The 24,551-nt window shown below is 36.9% G+C and overlaps 1 protein-coding gene across 1 annotated transcript in view; it reads left to right on the forward strand.

Moving 5' to 3' along the window:
* The window catches only part of WDR72 (WD repeat domain 72), a 200,938-nt gene that overhangs the window by 38,916 nt on the left and 137,471 nt on the right, over positions 1–24,551 (forward strand). The window contains exons 12-13 of the mRNA XM_036843803.1: positions 1,023–1,243; positions 3,751–3,946. Coding sequence (XP_036699698.1) covers positions 1,023–1,243; positions 3,751–3,946 — 417 coding nt within the window. The remainder of the gene's footprint in view (positions 1–1,022; positions 1,244–3,750; positions 3,947–24,551) is intronic.

Consider the following 24,551-nt stretch of genomic DNA (forward strand, 5'->3'; position numbering starts at 1 on the left):
ATTTTGAAAATATATCTTAAAATGTTCTCCAAAGTATATCAATATACATGTGTGTCCACTAACACAGATGTATGAGAATGCCTTTTCCCCCCAGCCTTAGTCAACTTACTGTGCTATTCAATTTTTTTAATATTTGCCAATCAGGAGAAAGTGGTACCTTCCTGTTTTAATTTTTAATTTTTTTGGTAATGAAATGTATATGTGTTCTTATATATCTTTGTGCATTGCAACAGCAAAAATCTCTTAAATAAAGACCATTATGCAGTAAGTTGTCTTATGTAAAGCAAAGAAATATAGGAGGTGATTGAGATTTGGGGCTGTGTAGGTAAATTTGTATACCACTTTTCATTGTATGGACCCTATTAGACTACAAGGTCCTGACAGACCAAATATCAATTAAAAAAAAAAACCAAAACTTGTTACATTGCCTATTGCTGTTCTCAGCTTACTTTGGCTACTTACTAAATGTTCTAACTTTTCAGCGATTCAGTGATTGGCTGAAATAGAGGAGTGAGTAGCAATAAAGCGAGGAGAGGTAATATACCACTTTACATCTCAATGGCTGCTGTTAAAAGTTAGTAAAAAAGCTTAAGACCTTAGCATATTTTATCTAGGCTGATTTATCTTATCCTGAAAACAAGCAGAAACCTACATTTGATTTTTAGCATCTGAATTAATATTAATTAATATTTTGTAGAGACACAATGTATAAATTGTTCACTCTTTTAGAACAGAGTTTGCTATTTCATGGCACTGGAATTGGTAACTTGCTAACATCCTTAAAGAATTAATAGACTTTGAACAACCAGATTTAGTGCTCCATCAAAAGCATGACCTGGCTTATAATGAGGCACTTGCTTTTTGAGAGAATCCAAGGGTTGTTCATTAATTTTCTTAGTCAACTGACTACCTTTAATTATATGTAGTTTCCTTATATTAAAAATTTATAAAAGAAAATCTCAGGACTATTTCTTGAACAAAAATAACTCTTTTTTATTATTTGGTGTTTGGTTGTTTTCCAGGTTCCCTTCCTCAGAAAGTTCTCAAAGGCCATCACCACAGTGTTACTTCCTTGCTTTATCCACATGGTCTCTCTTCAAAATTAGACCAAAGTTGGCTGGTATCTGGGGACCAGGACTCATGGGTCATCTTGTGGGATATCTTTACTGAAGAAATTTTGCATAAATTCTTTTTGCAAGCTGGTTTAGTAACGAGTCTTTTGATGTCACCAGAGAATTTCAAAGTAAGTTAAGATAAAGAGTGAAACATAACACATAAATTTAAGTTATACATATAACATTTCAGAATGTTTAAAAAACATAAGGAAAAATAACCCATATTTCCACAGAAAAGAAAAAAAAAACATAATACAACTGGGTGATTTTTATGAATTCCTTTCTTATGTTTTATGCATTTTATTATTTTTACAGCTTATAGAGATAATTTGGTTCTAAAGCAAAGGTCTCATCAATTACAAAAGTCAGTTAATTCTCTTTAAGTACTTATACGTTTGTTCTTTTTTTTTTCCTAGTTCTACATCTTAATTTTTAATGGAATTTTCTTTTTAAATAAAAGTAATGGACACTCAATGGAAAAATAAATACATAGGAACTGTAAATTAAAATTAACTTTTACCTTCAACAATTTAATAATAATAATGATAGTTACACTTTCTTTTTCTTAAATAGATTTTTGTTTACTCTTTCATTTATTTAACAAATGATGAGCTTTAACAAATTTACGAGCATCTACCTTGTGCTGAGCAAAGGAAATACTTTCAGGTATAATTTTCTCATGCAGTGTCAGCTTAAATTCAGCTTTCATAAAACTGATATCTTTGATAAAATATGAACAGCCAAGTTTTGAGTTTTCTGAGTTTATAAGTTAGTTGATTGACTTGTAAAAATTATTTCTCCATAGTAATGTTATGAAAAATCAGTTCCAAAGTAAAATCAGAGGAAACTTGTACTGTATTTTTGTAGTAAGAAAAAATGAAAGCAGTATTTCAGGGACAGAAATGATTAACCAAAACAGTAAAACAAAGTTAAGCGACCCCTCCCCCCAGAAAAAAAAAAAAAACCTATGTGGTGATTTGGGATACCTTGATACATCTTTTATTCCTGAAGTTCTCCCTTTTTCAAAAAAAAATTTTTTTTCTCTTGGCCCCAGGACCGTAGTCCAAGTCAGTTCCACTCCTGACCCCTCTTACTTCTGCCTCAGTCATAGATGATTTGACTCCAAGGATCAGGACACATTCAAAGTCAGATAAAAAGGGAGTTTATTGAAAGGGCACAAGGGGCAAACCCTAGGCATCCAAGACAAAGCACTAGAGCAAGCACCTACAGTGGAACTTAAATTCAGAAACCAAGGTTACTCTTTGAATCCACTGCCCCCAAATGGTCTGCTTTTCTGTGACTGCTCCATTCTCTTGCCTCTTCCTATGACTTCTTTTAGCTTTACAATTTCAAACGCCTAGAAAAGAGAATCTGATTGGCCAAGTGTGGGTCTCTAGTATATGTCTACTCCTGGCCATAGGATCTGTGTTCACGTGTTATGTGTGTTTTCTTGTGTTGTAGGTGTGTGTGAGTTTCCTGAAGTACACTGGGCTGTCTGTTCTAGAAACTGGGGGTCAGGCAGGTTCTCCAAGAGGTAATAGTTGGGGGGCAATGCCATCCGTGCCCCATTCTAAAAGTCCAGGCTCCCCATATATCACACCTGCCATTTTGTGATTCCCACACCCCTGCTCAGAATTTCTGTAGTCTCCTTTAAAAGTATTAGGAAAAATAACAAGTTCCCCAATGCCCCACAGAGAGAGGTCAGTGATGGGCACAGTGAGATTCTTCAGGAACCCTAGCTGATGCTTTTAACATAGCAGACGAAAGTCTGGCTAGGTGCCTTAGTGAAAGTAGGAGCATCGACATAGCAAAATGGTTAGAAAAGAAAAAAATAGCAGAGGAACTACCCACTGCCCCTTCTCACCACACCCCAGCCATACCCACTGATGGGCTGATCAATGCATGGCCCTCGTGGTGAGGCACAAAGCTGCCCTGTAAACCTCTCCTAGATGAGCCTCAGCAGCACCCAGCAAGAATAGTCTTTGTCCTAAACTGTGCTGAAGGTAACCACATGCTGACGTTCTTGAAAGTATCTTAAGAATCTTTGTCCTGTGAGACTATTTTTGGTCCCCGTGTCTTTGAAGCTGTACATTCAGTTGGAACTATCTAATGCTTACCTCTTTTAGATTGTGTCTACACTGAGTTTCCTGTTTGGATTAGAATCTGTATAGTTCTGGGAACAGCACCAAATCACATTTTGAGGCTCTAAGTAGAAGATATCAGCTCATGATACCCTTGGGCCTAAGCTTGTGTCTACAAATAGCTTCTTTTTGTGGCAACAAATTAGTTCTGGGGTTTATTTTATTCTGCATTATTTCCGATGTCTGCCTCACTGCCTGAATCTGCTGAGTGATGATCAAGTCCTTCATTTATCTTATAAGTAGATCTGGCCTGGAATTCTCCTCTTTACTTGTGTCTTTTGACCTTCCTAATAGGTCTTTGTATTTAAAATCTACTTGGTTTGTAAAGCTCCCCTGTGCAGTGTTATGTGGAGAGGTGCTAGAGAAAGGAGAACTGTCATTTTGTAAATGGGATTTTAACAAAAACTTACATTACTAGGGGGGAAAATCTGATTTAATTTTAAAGAAAGCATTTGACTATTAGCTTACAAAGAATGCCATTTTTTTTTTCATAGCTACGAAGTCATCAGGTAATTTGCTGTGTGTGCAGTGACCATTCCGTGGCTCTCCTTCACCTTGAGGAGAGGAGGTGCCTCCTGAGCGCCCGAAAGCACCTTTTCCCTGTGAGGATGATAAAATGGCATCCCGTCGAGAACTTTCTAATTGTTGGATGTGCAGATGACTCTGTCTACATCTGGGAAATTGAGACAGGTAAATTGAAATTTTACCCCTTTTCATCCTTTATATCTTTATGCATCAAAACATTTGGCTGGGTGGAGAGTTCCAGAAAAGACACGGTGATGCCCTCACTTGCTTTTACCTTTGGTTGGGCTGCATTTAATGGCTTCGTTTGAAGGTGTGTATGGAAAATAAACACAACGGCCCAAGTCAGATCCTAACCCACTTACGATTAGCTGACAGAGCAGTGCGCAGGAACGAGCCGGATATTTCTGGAAGCTATAAATAAAAACATAAGTTATCCACTTTAATTATTAACAAGAGAGAAATTTAATGTCCTACTACTAGTCTCAGTCATTGAATTCTGCTTTCTTCAGCATACTTACCATCTCAGCAACATTTTGAGCTAATTGTTGATCAGTAATAATGGAATATAATTAATTACAAAACTCCAAAATGTTGAGTCAGGGAAACTGAAAACTGAGTGGTTCCATTGAACTTTTGATGTCAGAGCATAGAGAATGTATAGTTTGAACTTTTAAGTTTTTAAAAAAGTTTTACTATATAACTTAAGATTAAGAGTAACACATTTTAGGCCAATGCTGGGAACAAATCAAATAAAGAGAGGTAATTAATGAATGTGAGTCAAGGGAGTGCCCTGGAGAGTACATTTTACTGAAACCATTGCATGATTTGTATTGATTAATCAGTGGTGGGTTTATGCTGGGTGTTATGAACAGACTGGATAGTTTATAATATTATAGTTTAGAGCCATACTTCACCAAAATAATTGCTATTTTCTTTACACATGACTTTCATGTATTAATGACGATGGTACACGGAGGATGCAAGATAATACCACCTTATATTTGTGCTTTGCTTTACAGCTTTGATGGGCTTTCATGCTCATTTCCCATTAGATTATCACAACTTCTAGGGTAGGTAGAAGAGGTATTATACCCCACTGCATGCATGAGGAATTTGTTGCTCTGATTTGTAAGTGTGCTAGGTTACACACTAGTAAGTGGTGAACCAATATGAGACCCCCCTCCCCGTTGTTCTCTGCACATATTCACAAGATTAGGAGAGTTTAGAATTCTTAGGTAATCTATCAACCTGAGTGATGGTTGAGTATAATGGATCAAATAGGTTCTAATGCCTGGACTTGCCTCCAGGACCTGCAAGCAAAAACTGTATGATCTTGGACAAATAACTTGGCTTCACTGCATGTCAATTTACTCACCTATGAAATAGGAGTAATAATACTTGTCTTCCTATTAGGATTAAATTAACAAATACCTACAATTCTTGTAAACAGAGCCTGTAGATGCCAAGTCTTTAGTAAGAGTTAACTATTATTAATATTATTTAAAAATGCAGCAAAATCTTGATTTGTGCTAGTGAAATATGAATCTGTAAAACACATACACTTATAAATGTGTGCAACTGCATTTTTTTTAATGGTTATGATAGCATGTATTTATTTATTTATTTTAACTTTTTATTTTATATTGGCATATAGTTGATTAACAACATTGTGTTAGTTTCAGGTGTACAACAAAGTGATTCAGTTATACATATACATGTATCTATTCTTTTTCAAATTCTTTTCCCAATTGGATTGTTACAGAATATTGAGCAGAGTTCCCTGTGCTACACAATACATCCCTGTTGGCTATTCATTTTAAATATAGTGCAACTGCATTGTTCTTAATTGTGAAATTGTAAATACTTGCTAATCAAACATATTTTTTTCCTAGAAAATGGAGTCTAGCAAGAATAAAAAAATCTGGGCTCTCATAAGTGTTTATGGTTCCGTTGCCCCACCAGGACACCTTTCAGGCTATGCAACTTTTAATTTATCTGTTCTTGATGGGGTGGGCAGTAAAGAAGGGAAGCCAAACCACTAGTACTTCTTGAAACCATATTTATTCCCACATCGTATTTTAATTGTATTATTTCTTTTTATGCTCCCAAGATATATAATCAAATGTAGAACAGTTGAAATATACAGAGAAACATAAAAAAAACCCAAGTAATCCTATCCCACTGCCTAAAGATAGCTGCTATTTATATTTTGATCTACTTTCTGTCAGACATCTTTCTATGTCGATAAATAGATGTCTATATTATATTTCAGTCACAGTCCTGGCCAGAAATTGAAGTCAACCCAGGTGGGTTAGATGAAGAGACTTTAAGGAAGGGACTCTTTATAGGGGTGTGGATAGGGATTAAGGAACAGACAAGGAGTGGATAGTGAGGCCATCACCCAGACAGTAGCAGTATCAGGAAGCTCTTACCACCTCTAGGGCTGAAGTGAAAGACAAGAAAATAGTGGTACTGGAACCCAGTTAAGCTGAAGCCAAAGAGGAGTGGATACTCCTTGGGATCATGGAAGAGAAACAGCTTCCACCAGAAATGCAATACTGAGACAAAGAGAGAGTTGGAAGAAATTCTCTTCTCTCTCCTTCTGCAGTCACCGTCTTCATTAGTTTAATCCAACTGGAAGTCAGAAGGACATTCAGTTCTAGGCATCAGCCAGGGGCACAGAACAGGACACAGAAGGGTATTGGAAGGATGGAGTGGGTTGTCAAATGGACAATAATTGACATATTGGCCATTATGGACACACCATACTTTAACTCAGGAATCTCCTATAGTTGGTTATGTATATTGTTTCCTATAAAAAAAAAAAGCTCGTTTTAAAATGGCCATATAAAATGATATGCACATGTTTAGTGCCCAGTTAACTTATAGGATATTTATTTCAAATGAAACTATGAGGCTGTTTTATCTCTTGGTGATCTACAGTAATAGTTTATAAACAACCATAACTCAACTTAAGCTTATAATTGGTGAAAATGTTACCAATAATTGTATCATTGCCTTCACATTTGTGATGTGCCTCTTCACATTTTCAAGGCATCCTCCCCTTGATAATCTCATTTGAGCCCCACGACACTCTGGAGATGGCTGACAACTGAACTCCTTACCACACACATTCCTTTTGAATAAGTCTGTGTTGTTCCTTTTAGTCTGTGTCTGGTATTGGCTTTGTTTTGAGTTGCCTTTAACCTCAGCAATTCCAATTTTGTTTAAAATTTAATGAACTACTTTTTCTTTCTCAAGTTGTATTTCATCTGGCTAAGATACTTCCATTATGTTTGCTGTACTTGATATCTATTTTATCCTTTTTCTGTAAAGGTCGGAAAATCCAGGATCAGGAAGACTTTCCATTTATAGTTTCATAAAGTTAGGAGAAAAAATGCCAGCTAAGACCAAAACAATTAGGCTGAAAAGAGGTCTATGAGGGTATAGAATATGCTTGTTCACTGACATGCCTGGCACATGAATAAATGAACCAACCCAAGTTTTCTTGGACTTCAGTAGACTGAGTACAAATGAGTTCATCTTACCATTGGCTGGTTGCAGTGGCTCTTAGAACGTAGCTGCCCAACTGTAGATAGACCCTTAGCTTTCTCTTCCAAGTCTCCCTTAGGGTTTCTGGAATTCACAGGCGCATACCTCACTTCCTTGTGTAGAAGTCTGTGTATTTTCTACGCCAGCCAATTTTTCTTCTTTTTTTCCTTTTAGCTTTGCTAAAAGGTTCAAACTTGGTTCCATGTCTGAACAGACCTATTCTCTGCTCCATTTTTCCAGCCCTCTGCCTCCTCTAAATACATGGAGGAGAATAAACTGACACTCAGGCATTTATCAGATCTTTCAGCACTAGAGCAATTCCAGAGCTCCTAGAGAGAGAAATAGGAGGTGTCAGCGGGATAAGGATTTGGGGGCAAGAGACCTAGAAATAAAAGGCAGGGGGAAGGGGATTAAAGCCAAAGGTAATTAATTCTCAACTGCACCAAAAGCCCACCTTGGCAGAAGGTTGGGGGGTGGGGTATAGGTCAGACCCTGTGCCACCTTCCTCCAGGTGTGGAGGATGGGATATGAGACTTTAGTTTTTCACAAATACTTTACAATAACCTATTCTCACTTTATTCATGAGATGTATTTATTCATTTATTTATTCTCTTTGGTAGAATGCACAAGCATATTCTAGAGCCACGTACCCCCATGCCTATCTTATCTTGAAATTGTCTGAGGTGTATCTTTTCAGTGACAGGTGGCATAGCCAGATATGTACCAGGGTAAAGTTTGGGATCATAGGTGGGAATGCTCATCTCATGGGAGAAGCAAACAATCAAAGCAGAGGAGTATTTATGCAGCAGTGGGGGCCCTTGTCTTCTGGCTAAAAGTGCAGTGCTGCCAGGTTGGGAGTGATGAGGGCATCTAGTTTTGCTTATTGATTTACCAGATGTCCCATGATGTTTAGGCCTGATTAGGAAGGGAAAAAATTGGAGATGTCATTTTGATTAATATTTGAGCTCCCACAGTATATTTGACACTGACAACTCTGGGCAGTTTTGTCACCCTCATTGCTATGAGACACAATAGGGATAATGTAATACTGATTTTTTCCCCTAAAATACATACCAGAAATAAATCTCTGCTCTGAGTTCATTTTTCTTTTAAGAATTGAATTTAAATTAATTCTGAGGACTTTTCTGTTCACAGCAATGGATTTACATAGCAGAAAACTTGTGTAATGAATTTCTTATGTGTTATTAAATATAAATGTTATTATTATTGAAGGTCTTCTGTTAAGCTTATGGCCTGTGTTGTGAAATATGCTATATTAAACAACTGAATTTTTTTGTGGGAAAAATGAAGCCTTATTTGCTTGAAAATAAAACATTTATTGATAAGATAGGTCAAAAAAACTTTTTCTGTAAAGGGTTGGAGAGTAAATATTTTCAGCTTTGTGGTCCATATGATCTCTATTGCAGCTACTGAACTCTGCCCTTGTATGTAGCACAGAAGCCATTGACAATACATAAAGGAGTGGGTGAGGCTTTGTTCCAATAAAACTTTATTTACAAAAGCAGACAACAGGCTGGATTTGCCTTGCAGCAGTAGTTTATAGACGCCTAAGAATGATGGTAGTTTTTTTTTTCTCTTTATTTATTTTATTTATTTTATTTTTGGCTGCGTTGGGTCTTCGTTGCTGCACGCGGGCTTTCTCTAGTTGTGGCAAGCGGGGGCTACTCTTCGTTGAGGTGTGCGGGCTTCTCATTGCAGTGGCTTCTCTTTGTTGTGGAGCATGGGCTCTAGGCACGTGGGCTTCAGTAGTTGTGGCATGTGGGCTCAGTAGCTGTGGCTTGTGGGCTCTAGAGCACAGGCTTAGTAGTTGTGGTGCATGGGCTTAGTTGCTCCGTGGCATGTGGGATCTTCCCGGACCAGGGATTGAACCTGTGTCGCCTGCATTGGCAGGTGGATTCTTTTTTTTTTTTTTTTTTTTGCACTCTTTTGAGAGCTTTGCTTTACCTGTTTCTTTTTAATTTTTTTAAAAATTATTTATTTATTTATTTATTTATTTTTTATTTTATGGCTGCGTTGGGTCTTCGTTTCTGTGCGAGGGCTTTCTCTAGTTGCGGCAAGTGGGGGCCACTCTTCATCGCGGTGCACGGGCCTCTCACTATCGTGGCCTCTCTTGTTGCGGAGCACAGGATCCAGATGCGCAGGCTCAGTAATTGTGGCTCACGGGCCTAGTTGCTCCGCGGCATGTGGGATCTTCCCAGACCAGGGCTCGAACCCGTGTCCCCTGCATTGGCAGGCAGATTCTCAACCACTGCGCCACCAGGGAAGCCCGGCAGGCGGATTCTTAACCACTGCGCCACCAGGGAAGCCTGATGGTCATTCTTTTTAAAGATCACTATTTTGACACCTCATTCTAAAGCAGTTTGTAATTTTAATTCATTATACTTCACTGACTCTCTATGGTTATACCCATTTTGCAAAGGAGGAAATGGAGCACAGAGATTTTTTGAATCCGAAGGTCCCCAGGCTGAGTGTTGGGCACTTGCACTGGAACGTGTGTCTCTCTTTCGTTCTGGTGTGTTCTTCACTGTACCGTACAACAGGAGCACCTTCTGCAGATGGAGGTCAGCTTTTTGAGACTGTCAAGCAGGGAATTACATAAGAAAAGCTCTGAGAAGAAAAGAAATGGCTACCAGGACCCCCCCCGCCCCCGCATTGCTCCCCTGAAGGAGAGGGTCTCTGGCTATCTCTCGGCACCTGGCTCTCAATTTACATGCAGTTCTAACAGACCTAGTCATCGGATTTCTCAGATGACAGATTAGATACAGCAAATTGCAAGTGGGGAGACTGTTAGTGGCAGGCACTCTGGTAGCAGAAGCAACAGCTGACGGGAAGGGAGGATAGGCAAAACTATGTGTCACTGCTCAGGGCAGTCTTTCCTGTACTCAGGGGAAGACGGTCACCCAGAAAAAGAAAATGCTGAGATTGTTTCCCTTGTTCAGGAAGCTCTTAGATATGCTTGCACAGGTTATGGGCAGCTGCCAGTCGCCTTCCTGTGGCTCCTGCTGGGGAGCTGGGCCTTCTCCTTCCCAGCACTAGCTTCAGGAAGAATATTTAAAGGCATTATATACAAGGAGGATTCTAGACCTAAGAAAACCTCAGAAGCGGCTTGGGGCCTGGAGTTCAAGGCCAACGAGTGGGTAGAACTGAGAGTCCATGTGAATCTATTTTTGTTCATGTCTTCTTGTGTCTGCTCAGGTAATGTGAGCTGTGTGACCTTGGGCAGGAAGCTTTACTGCTGCAGTGTGGCCTGAGGATCCAGCCTCTGGTTATGACATGGTTTCTGTGGGAAAACACATTCTGAGTTTTAAAACAACCATCTTATAAACAGACCATTGGAACAAAGCCTATGAATGTGAAATTAAGGAAGTAAGGAAGAAGATAATACATTTTGGAGTTATTTTCACCACAGGTGTTTAAATTTCCTCTCTCTTAATTTCTTTTTCTTAGTGAAATTAGTAGCAGTTAGCTATAAAATTATTCAATCTACTATGATGCCATGTAAATGAAGCATTTGTTCTTCTGTGGTTTCAAAGTACAAGAAAAAAAGAAAATTTAAAAACTAAAACTACTAAGAGAGATAAGATGAGGTTTGTCAACTAATAGTTTATAGGCCATATTTTTAGAAAACATCCAGTGTTTAATCTACTGTAGATCTGAGTTTGCTTTAATTGTTTAGGGTGAGGTCTATATAGATATATGCAAGGCACAGTTTCCCAGATATATGTAGTCATATTTTCCCTAAGAGAATAGAATCATGTGTCTAAATTCCTACTTTGCCACGCCAAAATATCACACAAGGTCACTACTTGGAGGAGTAATTTTCCAGTCCACAAATTTTAGTTGGTTTTCTTCTTTTGCAGTATATGTTGGGTTGGCCAAAAAGTTAGTTCTCATTTTTCCGTAAGGTGTAACAGAAAAACCTGAATGAACGCTTTGGCCAACCCAATAGTATATTTAGTATATAGTGTATAAAATAAAAATTTAAAATTCCACTAGTTACCAACTATACCATTCTGAGGGGCAGTTTTGCTTGGTTTTCTCATCAAGGTCACCCCTTTGTAGATATAGGGGTAAAGTTATGTTGTGTCGACTGCCTTGTCAGCACAAACTGAGTATGACTTTCATTATATGCGTTTTAAAGGTAGGTTTTGGGTATGCAGCATCCGACAGGCAGTAGTCTCTCCAGTGTGTCATTTTCTCAAAGCCAAGTTATTTTGTTGTGGTAGATTATAGATGGAACTCTCTTGGGATGATTGTTTTTAGAAAAGAAAAATAGGATGCATTAAAGCACAGGGTAGGCTTTTTTCCTATATCACCTTTTCTTCTTTATTATAATAATTACTGGTGTTATTGCTCAACGTGTATTTTTAGTTTTACTGCCTATTTTTTGAATCTTTATTTTTTTGTCCTTGGTCCTAGTTATCACAGCTACACTATAATTTGAGAGTTTGATTCACGTAGTATTGTGTGCACGGGCATGCAAGTGTTTATGTACGTACTTGTGCATATGAGCTTTGTCTGCAGTTTAGCTACTGAATAGTTGCACAGTTGTCAAAGTTCAATGTCTTGCATAGAAATTAGCATCCAGAGGGGTTATGACCATGAGCCCTGAGATTCGTACTGCTGGGTTTAAATCTTGTTCTACTCTTTCCAATCTTTATTATCCCCAGTCAACTTTTAACTCCTCAAAGACTCACCATCTCTTAATTGCAGTTAGCACTGAATAAACATTAACTATTACTTATATAAGTCCTTCATATATTACCATACCAGTTTATACTGAAAGTTTCACTGTTTCTCCCTCTTTACCTCCTGTCCCCACTCTAGTTGAGCTCAACAGTTATTTCTTATTCTGATGAAAGGCATACCACTCTGAGGTACACTAGAATTATCACATATGGCCTTTCAATAAAATCATGGAAAGTTTATCCCTTTGAAACAATTTGAAAAAATATAGGGCAACATATAAGAATGTGGTATATGAATTATGCTAAAGTGCCCAAATGTACTGACAAGTATTCTAAGCTCTTAGCTGAAGGCAGGGATGAGGGCAAGTTAGTGTAGTGGAGAGTTTTGTTACTTGTTCCCATAGCACAATGTACTTATAATTTCATACTTAAAATTTCATACTTCAGTAGCCTAAAACACCATAAGGGCAAGAACTGTGTCTGTCATGTTCACTGTTCTATTCCCAGAAGCCAGCATAACACCTAACACATGGGAAGAAATTAACAAATATTTGTTGAATTTAATTAAAAATTTTAAAAATATTTAGCTTTTGTAAATAATATGCTACTAAACAACCAATGAATCACTGAAGAAATCAGAGAGGAAGTAAAAAATACCTAGAGACAAACAAAAATGAAAACATGTTGATCCAAAACCTATAAGATGCAGCAAAAGCAGTTGTAAGAGGGTAGTATAGCCATACAAGCTTACCTCAGGAAACAAGAAAAATCTCAAATAAACAACTTAAACTTACACCTAAAGGAAGTAGAGAAAGAACAAACAAAACTCAAAGTTAGTAGAAGGAAAGAAATCATAGAGATCAGAGCAGAAATAAATAAAATAGAGACTAAAAAAAAAGAAAAGATGAATGAAACTAAAAGCTGATTCTCTGAAAAGATAAACAAAATTGATAAACGTTTTGCAAGAATCATTAAGAAAAAAGAGAAAGGGCCAAAATCAATAAAATCAGAAATTAAAAAGGAGAAGTTACAACCAACACCACAGAAATACAAAAGATTATAAGAGACTACTAAGAAAAACTGTATGCCAATAAAATGGACAACCTAGAAGAAATGGACAAATTCTTAGAAAGGTACAATCTCCCAGGACTGAACCAAGAAGAAATGGAAAATTTGAACAGACCAATTACAAGTAATGAAATTTAATCAGTAATTCTAAAAATACCACCAAACAAAAGTCCAGGACCAGCTTCATAAGTGAATTCTACCAAACATTTAAAGAATTGTTAACACCTATCCTTCTGAAAATATTCCAAAAAATTGCAGAGGAAGGAACACCCCCAAACTCATTCTATGAGGCCAGCATCACCCTGATACCAAAACCAGACAAAGATATCTCAAAAAAGGAAAATTATGTATTACTGATGAACATAGATGCAAAAATCCTCAACAAAATGTTAGCAAAGCCAATCCAACAATACATTAAAAGGATCATACACCATGATCAAGTGGGATTTATCCCAGGGATGCAAGGATTTTTCAATATCTACAAATCAATCAATTTGATATACCACATTAACAAATAAAAGACTAAAAACCATATGATCATCTCAATAGATGGAGAAAAAGCTTTTGACAAAATTCAACGCCTACTTATGATAAAAACTCTCCAGAAAGTTGGCATAGAGGGAACATACCTCAACATAATAAAGGCCATATATGACAAACTCACAGCTAACATCATACTCAACAGTGAAAAGCTGAAAGAATTCCCTCTAAGATCAGGAGCAAGGCAAGGATGTCCACTCTCACCACTTTTATTCAACATAGTATTGGAAGTCCTAACCATAACAATCAGAGAAGAAAAAGAAATAAAAGGAATCCTAATTGGAAAGGAAGACATAAAATTGTCACTATTTGCAGGTGACATGATACTATACATATAAAATCCTAATGCCACCAGAAAACAACTAGAGCTCATCAATGAATTCGGTAAAGTTGCAGGATTCAAAATTAATGTACAGAAATCTGTTGCATTCTATACACTAACAATGAACTGCCAGAAAGAGAAGTTAAGGAAACAATCCCACTTACCATCACATCAAAAAGAATAAGATACCTAGGAATAAACCTACCTAGGGAGGTAAAAGACCTGTACTTGGAAAACGATAAGACACTGATGAAAGAAATTAAAGGTGACACAAACAGATGGGAAGATATACCTCATTTTTGGATTGGAAGAATTGATATTGTTAAAATGGCCATACTACCCAAGACAATCTACAGATTCAGTGCAATCCCTATCAAAACACCAATGGCATTTTTGACAGAACTAGAACAAATAATCTTAAAATTTGTATGGAAACACAAAAGATCCCAAGTAGCCAAAACAATCTTGAGAAAGAAGAACAGAGCTGGAGGAATCATGCTCCCTGACTTCAGACTATACTACAAAGCTACAGTAATCAAAACAGTATGGTATTGGCACAAAAAACAGAAATATAGATCAATGGAACCGGATAGGAAGCCCAGAGATAAACCCACACATTTATGGTCAATTAATCTATGACAGAGGAGGCAAGAATATACAGTGGAGAAAAGAGTCTCTTCGATAAGTGGCACTGGGGAAACTGGACAGCTACATGTAAAAGAATGAAATTAGGAAATTCTCTAGCATCATATACAAAAATAAACTCAAAATGGATTAAAGACCTAAATGTAAGACTGGAAACCATAAAATGCTAGAAGAAAACATAGGCAGAACTCTCTTTGACATAATTCATAGCAATATTTTTTGGATCTGTCTCCTAAAGCAAAGGAAATAAAAGCAAAAATAAACAAATGGAACCTAATTAAACTTAAAAGCTTTTACAGCAAAGGAAACCATCAACAAAACAAAAAGACAGCATACTGAATGGGAAAAAATATTTGCAAATTATATGACTGAAAAGGGGGTTAACGTCCAACATATACAAACAGCTCATACAACTCAACATCAAAAAAACAACCTGATTAAAAAATAAACATTTTTCCAAAGAGGACGTGCAAATGGCCAATAAGCACATGAAAAGATGCTCAACATTGCTATTCATCAGGGAAAATGCAAATCAAAACCACAATGAGATATCGCCTGCCAGATTGGCTATCATCAAAAAGAACACAAATAGGGCTTCCCTGGTGGTACTAGTGGTTGAGAGTCCGCCTGCCAATGTAGGGGACACGGGTTCGAGCCCTGGTCTGGGGAGATCCCACATGCCGTGGAGCAGCTAGGCCCGTGAGCCACAACTACTGAGCCTGCGCGTCTGGAGCCTGTGCTCCGTAACAAAAGAGGCCACGATAGTGAGAGACCTGCACACTGTGATGAAGAGTGGCCCCCACTTGCCGCAACTAGAGAAAGCCCTCACACAGAAATGAAGACCCAACACAGCCAAAAATAAATAAATAAATAATTTAAAAAAAAAAAGAACACAAATAACAAATGTTGGTGAAGATGTGGAGAAAAGGCAACCCTCGTCCACTGTTGGTGGGAATGTAAATTGGTACAGCCACTGTGGAAAACAGTAAGGAGGTTTCTCAAAAGACTAAAAATATAACTACTGTGTGACCCAGCCATTCCAATCCTGGGTATATATCTGAAAACACAAAAACACTAATTCGAAAAGATACATGCACCCCAAAGTTTATTATATATGCTATTATATAGCAGCATTATTTACAGTTGCCATGCAACCTAAGTGTCCATCAACAGTTGAATGGATAAAGAAGATGTGGTATATATCAATATGTGCAAAATGGAATACTACTCAGCTATAAAAAAGAATAAAATTTTGCCATTTGCAAAAACATGGATTTAGAGGATATTATGCTAAGTGAAATAAGTTAGAGAAAGAGAAATATTGTATGATACCACTTATATGTTGAATCTAAAAAATACAACAAACTAGTGAATATAACAGTAAAGAAACAGACTCACAGATATAACAAACAAACTAGTGGTTACCAGTGGGGAGAGAGAAGGGGAGAGGGGCAACATAGGGGTTGAGGATTATGAAGTAAAAACTATTATATGTAAAATAAGCTAAACGATTTATTGTTCAACACAGGGACTATAGCCAACGTTTTGTAATAACTATAAATGAAGTATAACCTTTAAAAATTGTGAGTCACTATACTGTACACCTGTAACTTATATAATATTGTACATCAACTATACTTCAATAAAAATGCAAAAATATTTAATCTATGACTACTAAAAAGGAATTTGGAAAAAGTTTGGATAAGACATAAAACCTCTTCTGGGAAAAAAATTTAAAAATGTTTAGCTTCTGTAAGCATAAATCATTCCATATGACTCATCATTCACTCCTAATGTATCAAACTAATGTTACTGCCCAATATTTAGAGACAGAAGATTCTGCCACTGTTAATTTGTGCACTTTTTGGCAAATCACTAAATTGATCAAAGCCTTAGTTTCCTCATGGTGATGATGATGATACTTAACACAATGCTGCAGAAGAGATGTGAGAAGTTAGTATGTGTGAGAATGCTGGCTTTATTTTTATTAATTAACCACATATATGTGTGTGTATATTACACACACATATATTTATATACATACATATCTATATATCTATTTCTATCTATCTATCCACATACATATATATACAAATATATATATATATATATATATATCAATCACATGGTTGCGCTAATAAAAAAGAAACCAGAGCAACAAAAGAAAAATAAATGGGACTCCATAAAAATTAACAACTTTTGCCCATCAAAGGACATTAAGAATGTGAAAAGACAGCGTACAGAATGGAAAAACTTATTTGCAAATTATATATCTCATAAATGTTTAATATCCAGAATGTATAAAGAACCCTTACAACACAACAAAAAGACAACCCAATTTTTAAAAGGACAAAGACTTGAATAGATATTCCTTCAAATAAGATATGCAAATGGCCAACAAGCACTTGAAAAGATTATCAACATGTTAGCCATCAGGGAAATGGAAATCAAAATCACAATGAAATACCACATCACATTCACATTTATAATAAAAAAATGGAAAATAACAAATTTGCCAAGGATGCAGAGACATAGGAACCCTTATAGACTGCCAGTGGGAATATGAAGTGGTGCAGCCACTGTAGGAAACAGTTTGGCAATTCCTCAGAATTCAACCAGAAATACCATATGAACCCGCAATTTCACTTCTAGGTATAGACCCAGAGAAATAAGAACATATATCTACACAGAAACTTGTACGTGAATGTTTGTACCAGCACTGTTTATAATAGCCCAAGGGTGGAAACAACCCAAATGTTCATCAGTGGATGAAGGGATAAACAAATTATGGTGTATGCAATGAAACTGTCATTCCATCCAAATGAGGAACTGATACAAGCTACAACTTGGATGCACCTCAGAAACATTATGCTAAGTGAAAGAAGCCAGTCACAAAAGATCTTATATTTTGTGATTCTTTTTATATGATATATCAAGAATAAGCAAATCCATAGAGGTAGAAAGTAGATTAGTGGTTATCAGGAGATGGGGAATGATTGCTTAATGGGTATGGGGTTGTCCTTCAGGGGTGATGAAAAAAATGTGTAACTAGAGAGAGTTGGTGGTTGCACAACATTGTAAATGCACTAAATGCCACTGAATTGTACACTTTGAAATGGTTCATTTTATGTTATGTCAGTTTCACCTCAATAAAAATAAGAAAACGCAGAAATACAGATAGTATAAAGGAAATATTTTTAAAAGCAGTAGACTTCTAAAATTTGTTGATAATCATTAATGGTTAGCATATTATAATTTTAATGTTTTTTCCTTTTACATATTAATCTATACAGAGACATGCTTATATTTATTTTGGTTTGTGAAAGTCTTTCATAAGGCATTATCCAATTATTAGTTCATTGTTTTCATTACTGATATAACAACCTGGGAGGTATAATGTGGGACTTTAGAGGGTTTTTTAAACCCTAAATGAAATGAAGTATTTCTTTCCATTTTGAATGCAGGGAACATTTCACAGCAGTATTAGCAATACCTGTGACTTTCTCAACAATAGACATCACAGATAATTTTCATATCACATTACAATTGTTGCCAGTATCTCAAAGTATCATTTATGTTTATCAGTGTCGTAAACTTTTAGGCCCACCACTAGTTCTTGCTATTTAATACATTAACAAAGAAGCATATAAATTTTTTAAAAATTATTTTGATGATTATATTTCAATATAATCGATATCCTTTATTATCCTGTGTATTTTATTTCCAACATTTTAAAATATTAATTGTGAGAAAGGGTTCATTGGCATTCCCACTGCTAAAGGGGTTCATGGCACAAAAATGGTTAAGAATTCCCTGTTGGTCTAAATGATTTGTAATGTGGGATGTATCAGAATTACTCAATGGTAGCAGTACAGTTGGGGAGTATAAATCGATATCTGCCTTTTTAAAAAATATCAGAGCAAAATTACAATAATAATAAAGAATTTAACCTTATTTTTCAACCAAATTAAATCCAACAATTAACAGTGCATCACTGAAGAGACGCATATGAGTCTCATTGTATATTTTCTTTTACTTCCATATTAAGCCTCGGTAGACTCCTTTTACATGCATGTGAATACACACACACACACACACACACACACACACACATGAATGTATAGCCCACCCCCCCCGACAGGAATCTTCTGTAATTCCATGTAGTGAACATGAACCTCTACTTTGGTGAAATTATATAAATCTTCATTTGATTTTATAATTTTACAAGCTTTCAAAGTAAAGAAATTCCAAGGATGTAGACAAATTCAAGAAAAACATAGTCTTCATGGGGTAGTTTCTGCTGTGCTCTTTAAAAATCCAGATATAGGGGCTTCCCTGGTGGCGCAGTGGTTGAGAATCTGCCTGCCAATTCAGGCGACATGGGTTGGATCCCTGGTCTGGGAGGATCCCACATGCCGCGGAGCAACTAAGCCCGTGCACCACAACTACTGAGCCTGCGCGTCTGGAGCCTGTGCTCCGCAACAAGAGAGGCCACGATAGTGAGAGGCCCGCACACTGCGATGAAGAGTGGCCCCCGCTCGCCGCAACTAGAGAAAGCCCTCGCACAGAAACGAAGACCCAACACAGCCAAAAATAAATAAATAAATAAATAAATAAATGTATTTTTAAAAAAAACAACCAGATATCACATTGAAAAGCTATTAACAAAAGAAGCCCAAATAATTTTCTTTTCCCAAATTTGGATTTGCTTCTTTCTCAATCCTCATTTGTTATAAACATTTGAACAATTTTCTACATTTTATTGAAAAATTATACTTTATGTGAATATGGCTCCATATTGTTTTTAGATACCCCAGATGGACTTTTAAAATTCTACAGTATATGATTAATTTTTATCTGATAACACACATACAGGAATATGTGTGTGTGTGTATACATTTTAATTAATGTATTATTCAACTCCATCATTTTTTAATCTCCTGGCATCTTAATATGTATTAGTCATCTCATTGTGGTATTTGTAGGTTGTCTTTGGAGCATTTTGTATGGTCAGAAAAAAATATGAACATCAATACAGTCTCATTCTAATCATAAAAATAAATACTTTTTGCTCTTAAAATTACTTTCACCAGTTAAGTGCCATGCTTCACTGCTTTTATTATTTCCCTTGTCAGTTGCTATCTTTCTGGGTTTTATTTTAGTAAAGAAAATACTTGCAATAATCTGTTTTAGCTTATTCCTGCAGTGTGATTAAATTTTGAATCAAGTGCTGGCTGGATATGTTAGTTACAAATCTGCATTTAATGTTCTCAGGAGCTTCTTCTATAGCAACAAAAAGAGGAACACATCAGGAAGGCTCTGTGGCTCTTCCTTAACTTGGCCCCTTTTGCGAGCATTTTATATGAACACTTGGAACATTAGTGGGTTTCACAGCTGCCATGTTTGGTGAAATAAACCCAAAGGAGCCATCTGCCCCTCCCCATGCTGCCTCCTTTCAATTCCCTAACAACTTCACAGTAGCCAGCTGCCACAGAAACGATTGGAAAAGCAGGACTCAGTGGACTGTAATGATTGTTATTCTCTGGGAAAGTGGGTTCTCTGATTTGGCTGAGAGATAAAGGATATTGAACGCACTTGATTCATCTGAGGGTATCAATAATATCCAACTTCCACCATTAACTTACTTGTTAGGATTTGACAGGAAAGGTCTTTTGTGTTTCCAGGGTTGAATCAGGTGAAAACAAATCCAAAGGTCAAGTCCTTGGCTTGGGTGGTGAGCAGGGAATTTGACTACGGGAATGTTGTCAGATTTTATTTTGTGCCATACAAAAAACGCTGGTTGCTAATCTCAGCCTTGTCAAAAGTCCTGGGCCTGGATTGGCCTACTATTTTTCCTTTTCACATTCAAATGCAGGTGGATTCCATCCACTCTAGGCCAAAGAAGACAACAGACTTGTTTCAGCCACTTGGAAGAGTCAGAGTAACAGAAGCTCCACTGAGGGACACAGGATGTCATCTTATAGTTTGTTCATTGTTTGAGGGGATAGCAAGTCGTTTTTGTAACTTCAGTTAAATGAATTGTACTTTATGCTGATAGGTCAAAATTGAGAACCAGGAAAATAACTGGCATAAGAAGATTTGATAAGATAGTTTACTTTTAACCCAAGATTTGCACTGGAGGTTAACCTTCTTTCGTCATCACATTTTTCTTACTTCCAGAAGCATCAATTTTAAGTCTAGTTAGGATTATCACATTTTACGTTTCTTATTTTATGTCTATCATTTTTAAAACATGTTCTTATCTTCATTTTTCACATCCATGACTGCCTTCTCAAGTTTGGTCTGTTAATGAAACTATCCCTCATCAATGATTTTTATAAAGCAAGTTTTGCTTTCTTTAAATACTAGATTTAAAAGAATCTTTAATACATTATAATCTAATAATATATAAATAAAGCAATCAGCAAAACTGGGAGTTTAGAATTAGATGACTTAGCTTATCTGAATAGATACAAGGAGAGGTCAAATGCATGATCCAATATCCTATACTATAGAAAACTGAGCACCCTACCAAGTTATTTCAGAAAATATCTTTTTCGTTAGTTCTGGCCTCCTGGCTATCAATTATTGTGAATAAAGGTCCACGTTCTTCTAGCCGCAATTTAAAATTTAAAAGCTGTGAAAACAAAAGTTTTCTTGTTTTTTTTTGATTCGTTTGTGGTGAGGCAACAAAACCAAACCTTAATTCACACGAGGTTATTTATTCCACGCAGTGTGAGTATTCTTTTTTGCTGTAGATATATGACACGTTTGAGTACTGTCTGCTCTTCCAGGCTCTGCTATAATTGTTTTACAATATGCATTTGTGCATTATCTTTTTTCTGCAAAATCTGAAAAATCCTGAATTCTAAAACACTATGGTCCCAAATGTTTGTTTTTAAATAAATTTATTTATTTATTTTTTATTTTGGCTGCGTTGTGTCTTGTTGCTGTGCGCGGGCTTTCTCCAGTTGCGGCGAGCGGCAGCTACTCTTCGTTGCAGTGTGTGGGCTTCTCATTGCGGTGGCTTCTCTTGTTGAGGAGCACGGGCTATAGGTGCGTGGGCTTCATTAGTTGTGGCACGCGGGCTCAGTAGTTGTGCCTCACGGGCTCTAGAGCGCAGGCTCAGTAGTTGTGGCACACCAGCTTCATTGCTCTGTGGTATGTGGGATCTTCCCGGACCAGGGCTTGAACCCATGTCCCCTGCATTGGCAGGCAGATTCTTTTTTTTTTTTTGGCAGGCAGATTCTTAACCACTGTGCCACCAGGGAAATCCCTCAAATGTTTTGAATAAGGAATTATGGGCTTCTGTTATCTTTCTCTGCTTTCTCCCCAAAGTAATTGATAGCTTTCTACAAAGTGCCATGTATCTCTGTGTCTTTGTTTTCTTGTCTCCCATTTATTTAACACATTTTAATCTGGCTTCTGCCTCCACTATTCTAATGGAACTGTTCTTGAGGTCACCTCGTTGCCAAGTCCAGTTGTCATTCTCTGGATGGCAAGTACTTGACTTGTCTGCAGTCACTCTGTCATCAGTGTCCTTCTCTTCTCTCTCCACCCTCAGGCTCACATGATACTGCCTTCTCCTGATGGCCAATAGCCCCTCTTTCCAGGTTGTCCTTCTTCTGTATACTCTTGCTCTATTGTTTCCTGAGTCTGTTCTCAGTGTCCTTCTCCTTTTGTTTGTATTTTCCTTGGGCTATTTTACCAACACAGATGCTTTTTTTGTATGGTAAGATACACATAACAGAAATTTTACCATTTTAACTATTTCTCAGTGCATAGTTCTGGGGAATTAAACACATTTACATTGTCGTGCAACCATCCTCACCATCTTGGGAACATTTTCATCTTCCCAAAATGAAACTTTGTACCTATTTTTAAAAAGTCTTCATTCCTCCCTCCCCTCAGCCCTTTGCAAACACCAGTCTACTTTCTGTCTCTATGAATTTGAATCTGACTACTCTAGGTACCTCATATAAATGGAATCAGTACAGTATTTGTCCTTTTGTGACTGGCTTATCTCACTTAGCACAATGTCACCAATGTTCATCCATGTTGTAGCATGTGTCAGAATATCCTCTCTTTTTAAGGCTGAATAATGCTTCATTAATGTTTTCTAATTCAGAACTGGGTAGGACAATGGTTGATGCCATATGTAACTACATACAAATCACTTAGAGGAAGTGGCAGTGGATTATAAACTATAGAAACAGTGATGGTGGTGAGAAGAATAGGATAAAATGCTCTGGTTAAAGAATAAGAAAAAGGAAATGGTTCTATAGAGTTAAGAACACACCAAAGACCACTGGCTATATAAGTAAACTAAATAGCCATTCCATGAAAGTCCTGATCAGTAATTCCAAAGGGCATTACTGCTTCTTAACCTCAATATTGTCAACAGTGTCTAGTGGTGAACTTGGATCACTTGAAAGATAAGCTATGTTCTACATTTATTTTGTAAGCCTCCAGTAAAACATGGAATTATATAGTATACTTCAGAAGTACCAAAAACATTTAAAAATATACTTTAGGGCCAGATGGATTGGAATCTTTATCATCTTTTACATGACCCGTTGAAAATATTCCTGACTACCTTGCCAGTCAAACACTTTCTTTAGTTCTCTTCTCCTTATTGCCAACCAAACATGATTTACTTTAAACTTAGCCCTGAAGATGCCAATCCTCAAGGTCTGTGGTGGAAATGTACCCTACTGCACAGCATTCTTCTTGCCTTTTCCTAGCTTTCAGTCAAAATACCTTCCCTAACCACTTCCTCAACCACAGTACACACAAATACCCTGAAACTTATCCTTTCTGAACCTCTGTTTTTTTTGTACCTTCCTGCAGTAAGAATTAAATAAGATGTGTATTAAGTGCTAAGCAAAGATTAAAATGTACTTAATTAATGGTAGCTAATAGCAGTTTTGATGATGATGATGATGATGTTAAAAAGGAGGAGAAAAAACATATCTTACATATAATTCGTTCTGACATAATTCAGAGCTTTAAAAGCCATTTTTTTGATGTGGTATATTATTGCTCAATCCCAGCTATTTAGTGCATCTCCTCATGGTTTCTAATACTCAGAGTGTGAACGTAGGAGAAGGGGATTATTAAAAAGTATGGAATGTCTAGCCAGCCTTCACGTTTATTTGTTTTTATGACTATGCATGTATGTATTTAGTTATTTATTTTGCTTAAGAAGCAGGACTTTCACATGTAAAATAGTGAAAACAACAACAACAACAAAACTTGAGGTCTAAATCTGTGGTCCAAAGTAAAAGTACTGCCACAAGTCCTACCTGCATTAGTTTCCTATTGCTGCGTAACAGATCACCACAAATTTAGCAACTTAAAACAATACCCATTTATTAACTCACAGTTCTGTAAGTCAGTCCAGGTGAGCTCAACTAGGTTCTCTGTTTAGGGTTTCACAAGGTCAAATTCAAGGTTCAGCTAACTGGGCTCTGAACTGGAGGCTTTGAGAAAGAATTCAATTCCAAGCTCATTCAGTCCTGGGCAGAATTTAGTTCTTTATGGTTGTAGGTCTGAGGTCCTTGCTGGCTGTTGGTGCTGTCACTCTCAGCTCCTCCAGGCCACTCCCTGATTCTTCTTTGTGGCTTCCTCTATCTTCAAAGCCAGCAATGGCACCTTGCATCCTTCTTATGCTTTAAATCTCTCTGAGGTCCCCCTCTTCCACCAGCTGGAGAAAACTCTTGCTAATTTGGCCTGGCCCACCTGAATAATCTCCGTATTTTAAGGTCAGCAAATTAGAAACCTTAATTATATCTGCAGTGTTACTTTTTGCCATGTAACAACATAATCACTGAAGTGCTATCATCATATTCACAGGGGAAGGAATCACATAAAGCTGAGGGTTATTGGGGGTTATTCGTAGAATTCTACCTATCATATTGGTGTTCAGGTAGGT

This window comes from Balaenoptera musculus, chromosome 2 (assembly GCF_009873245.2).
Source record: "Balaenoptera musculus isolate JJ_BM4_2016_0621 chromosome 2, mBalMus1.pri.v3, whole genome shotgun sequence".
In the NCBI taxonomy this organism is placed as follows: domain Eukaryota; kingdom Metazoa; phylum Chordata; class Mammalia; order Artiodactyla; family Balaenopteridae; genus Balaenoptera; species Balaenoptera musculus.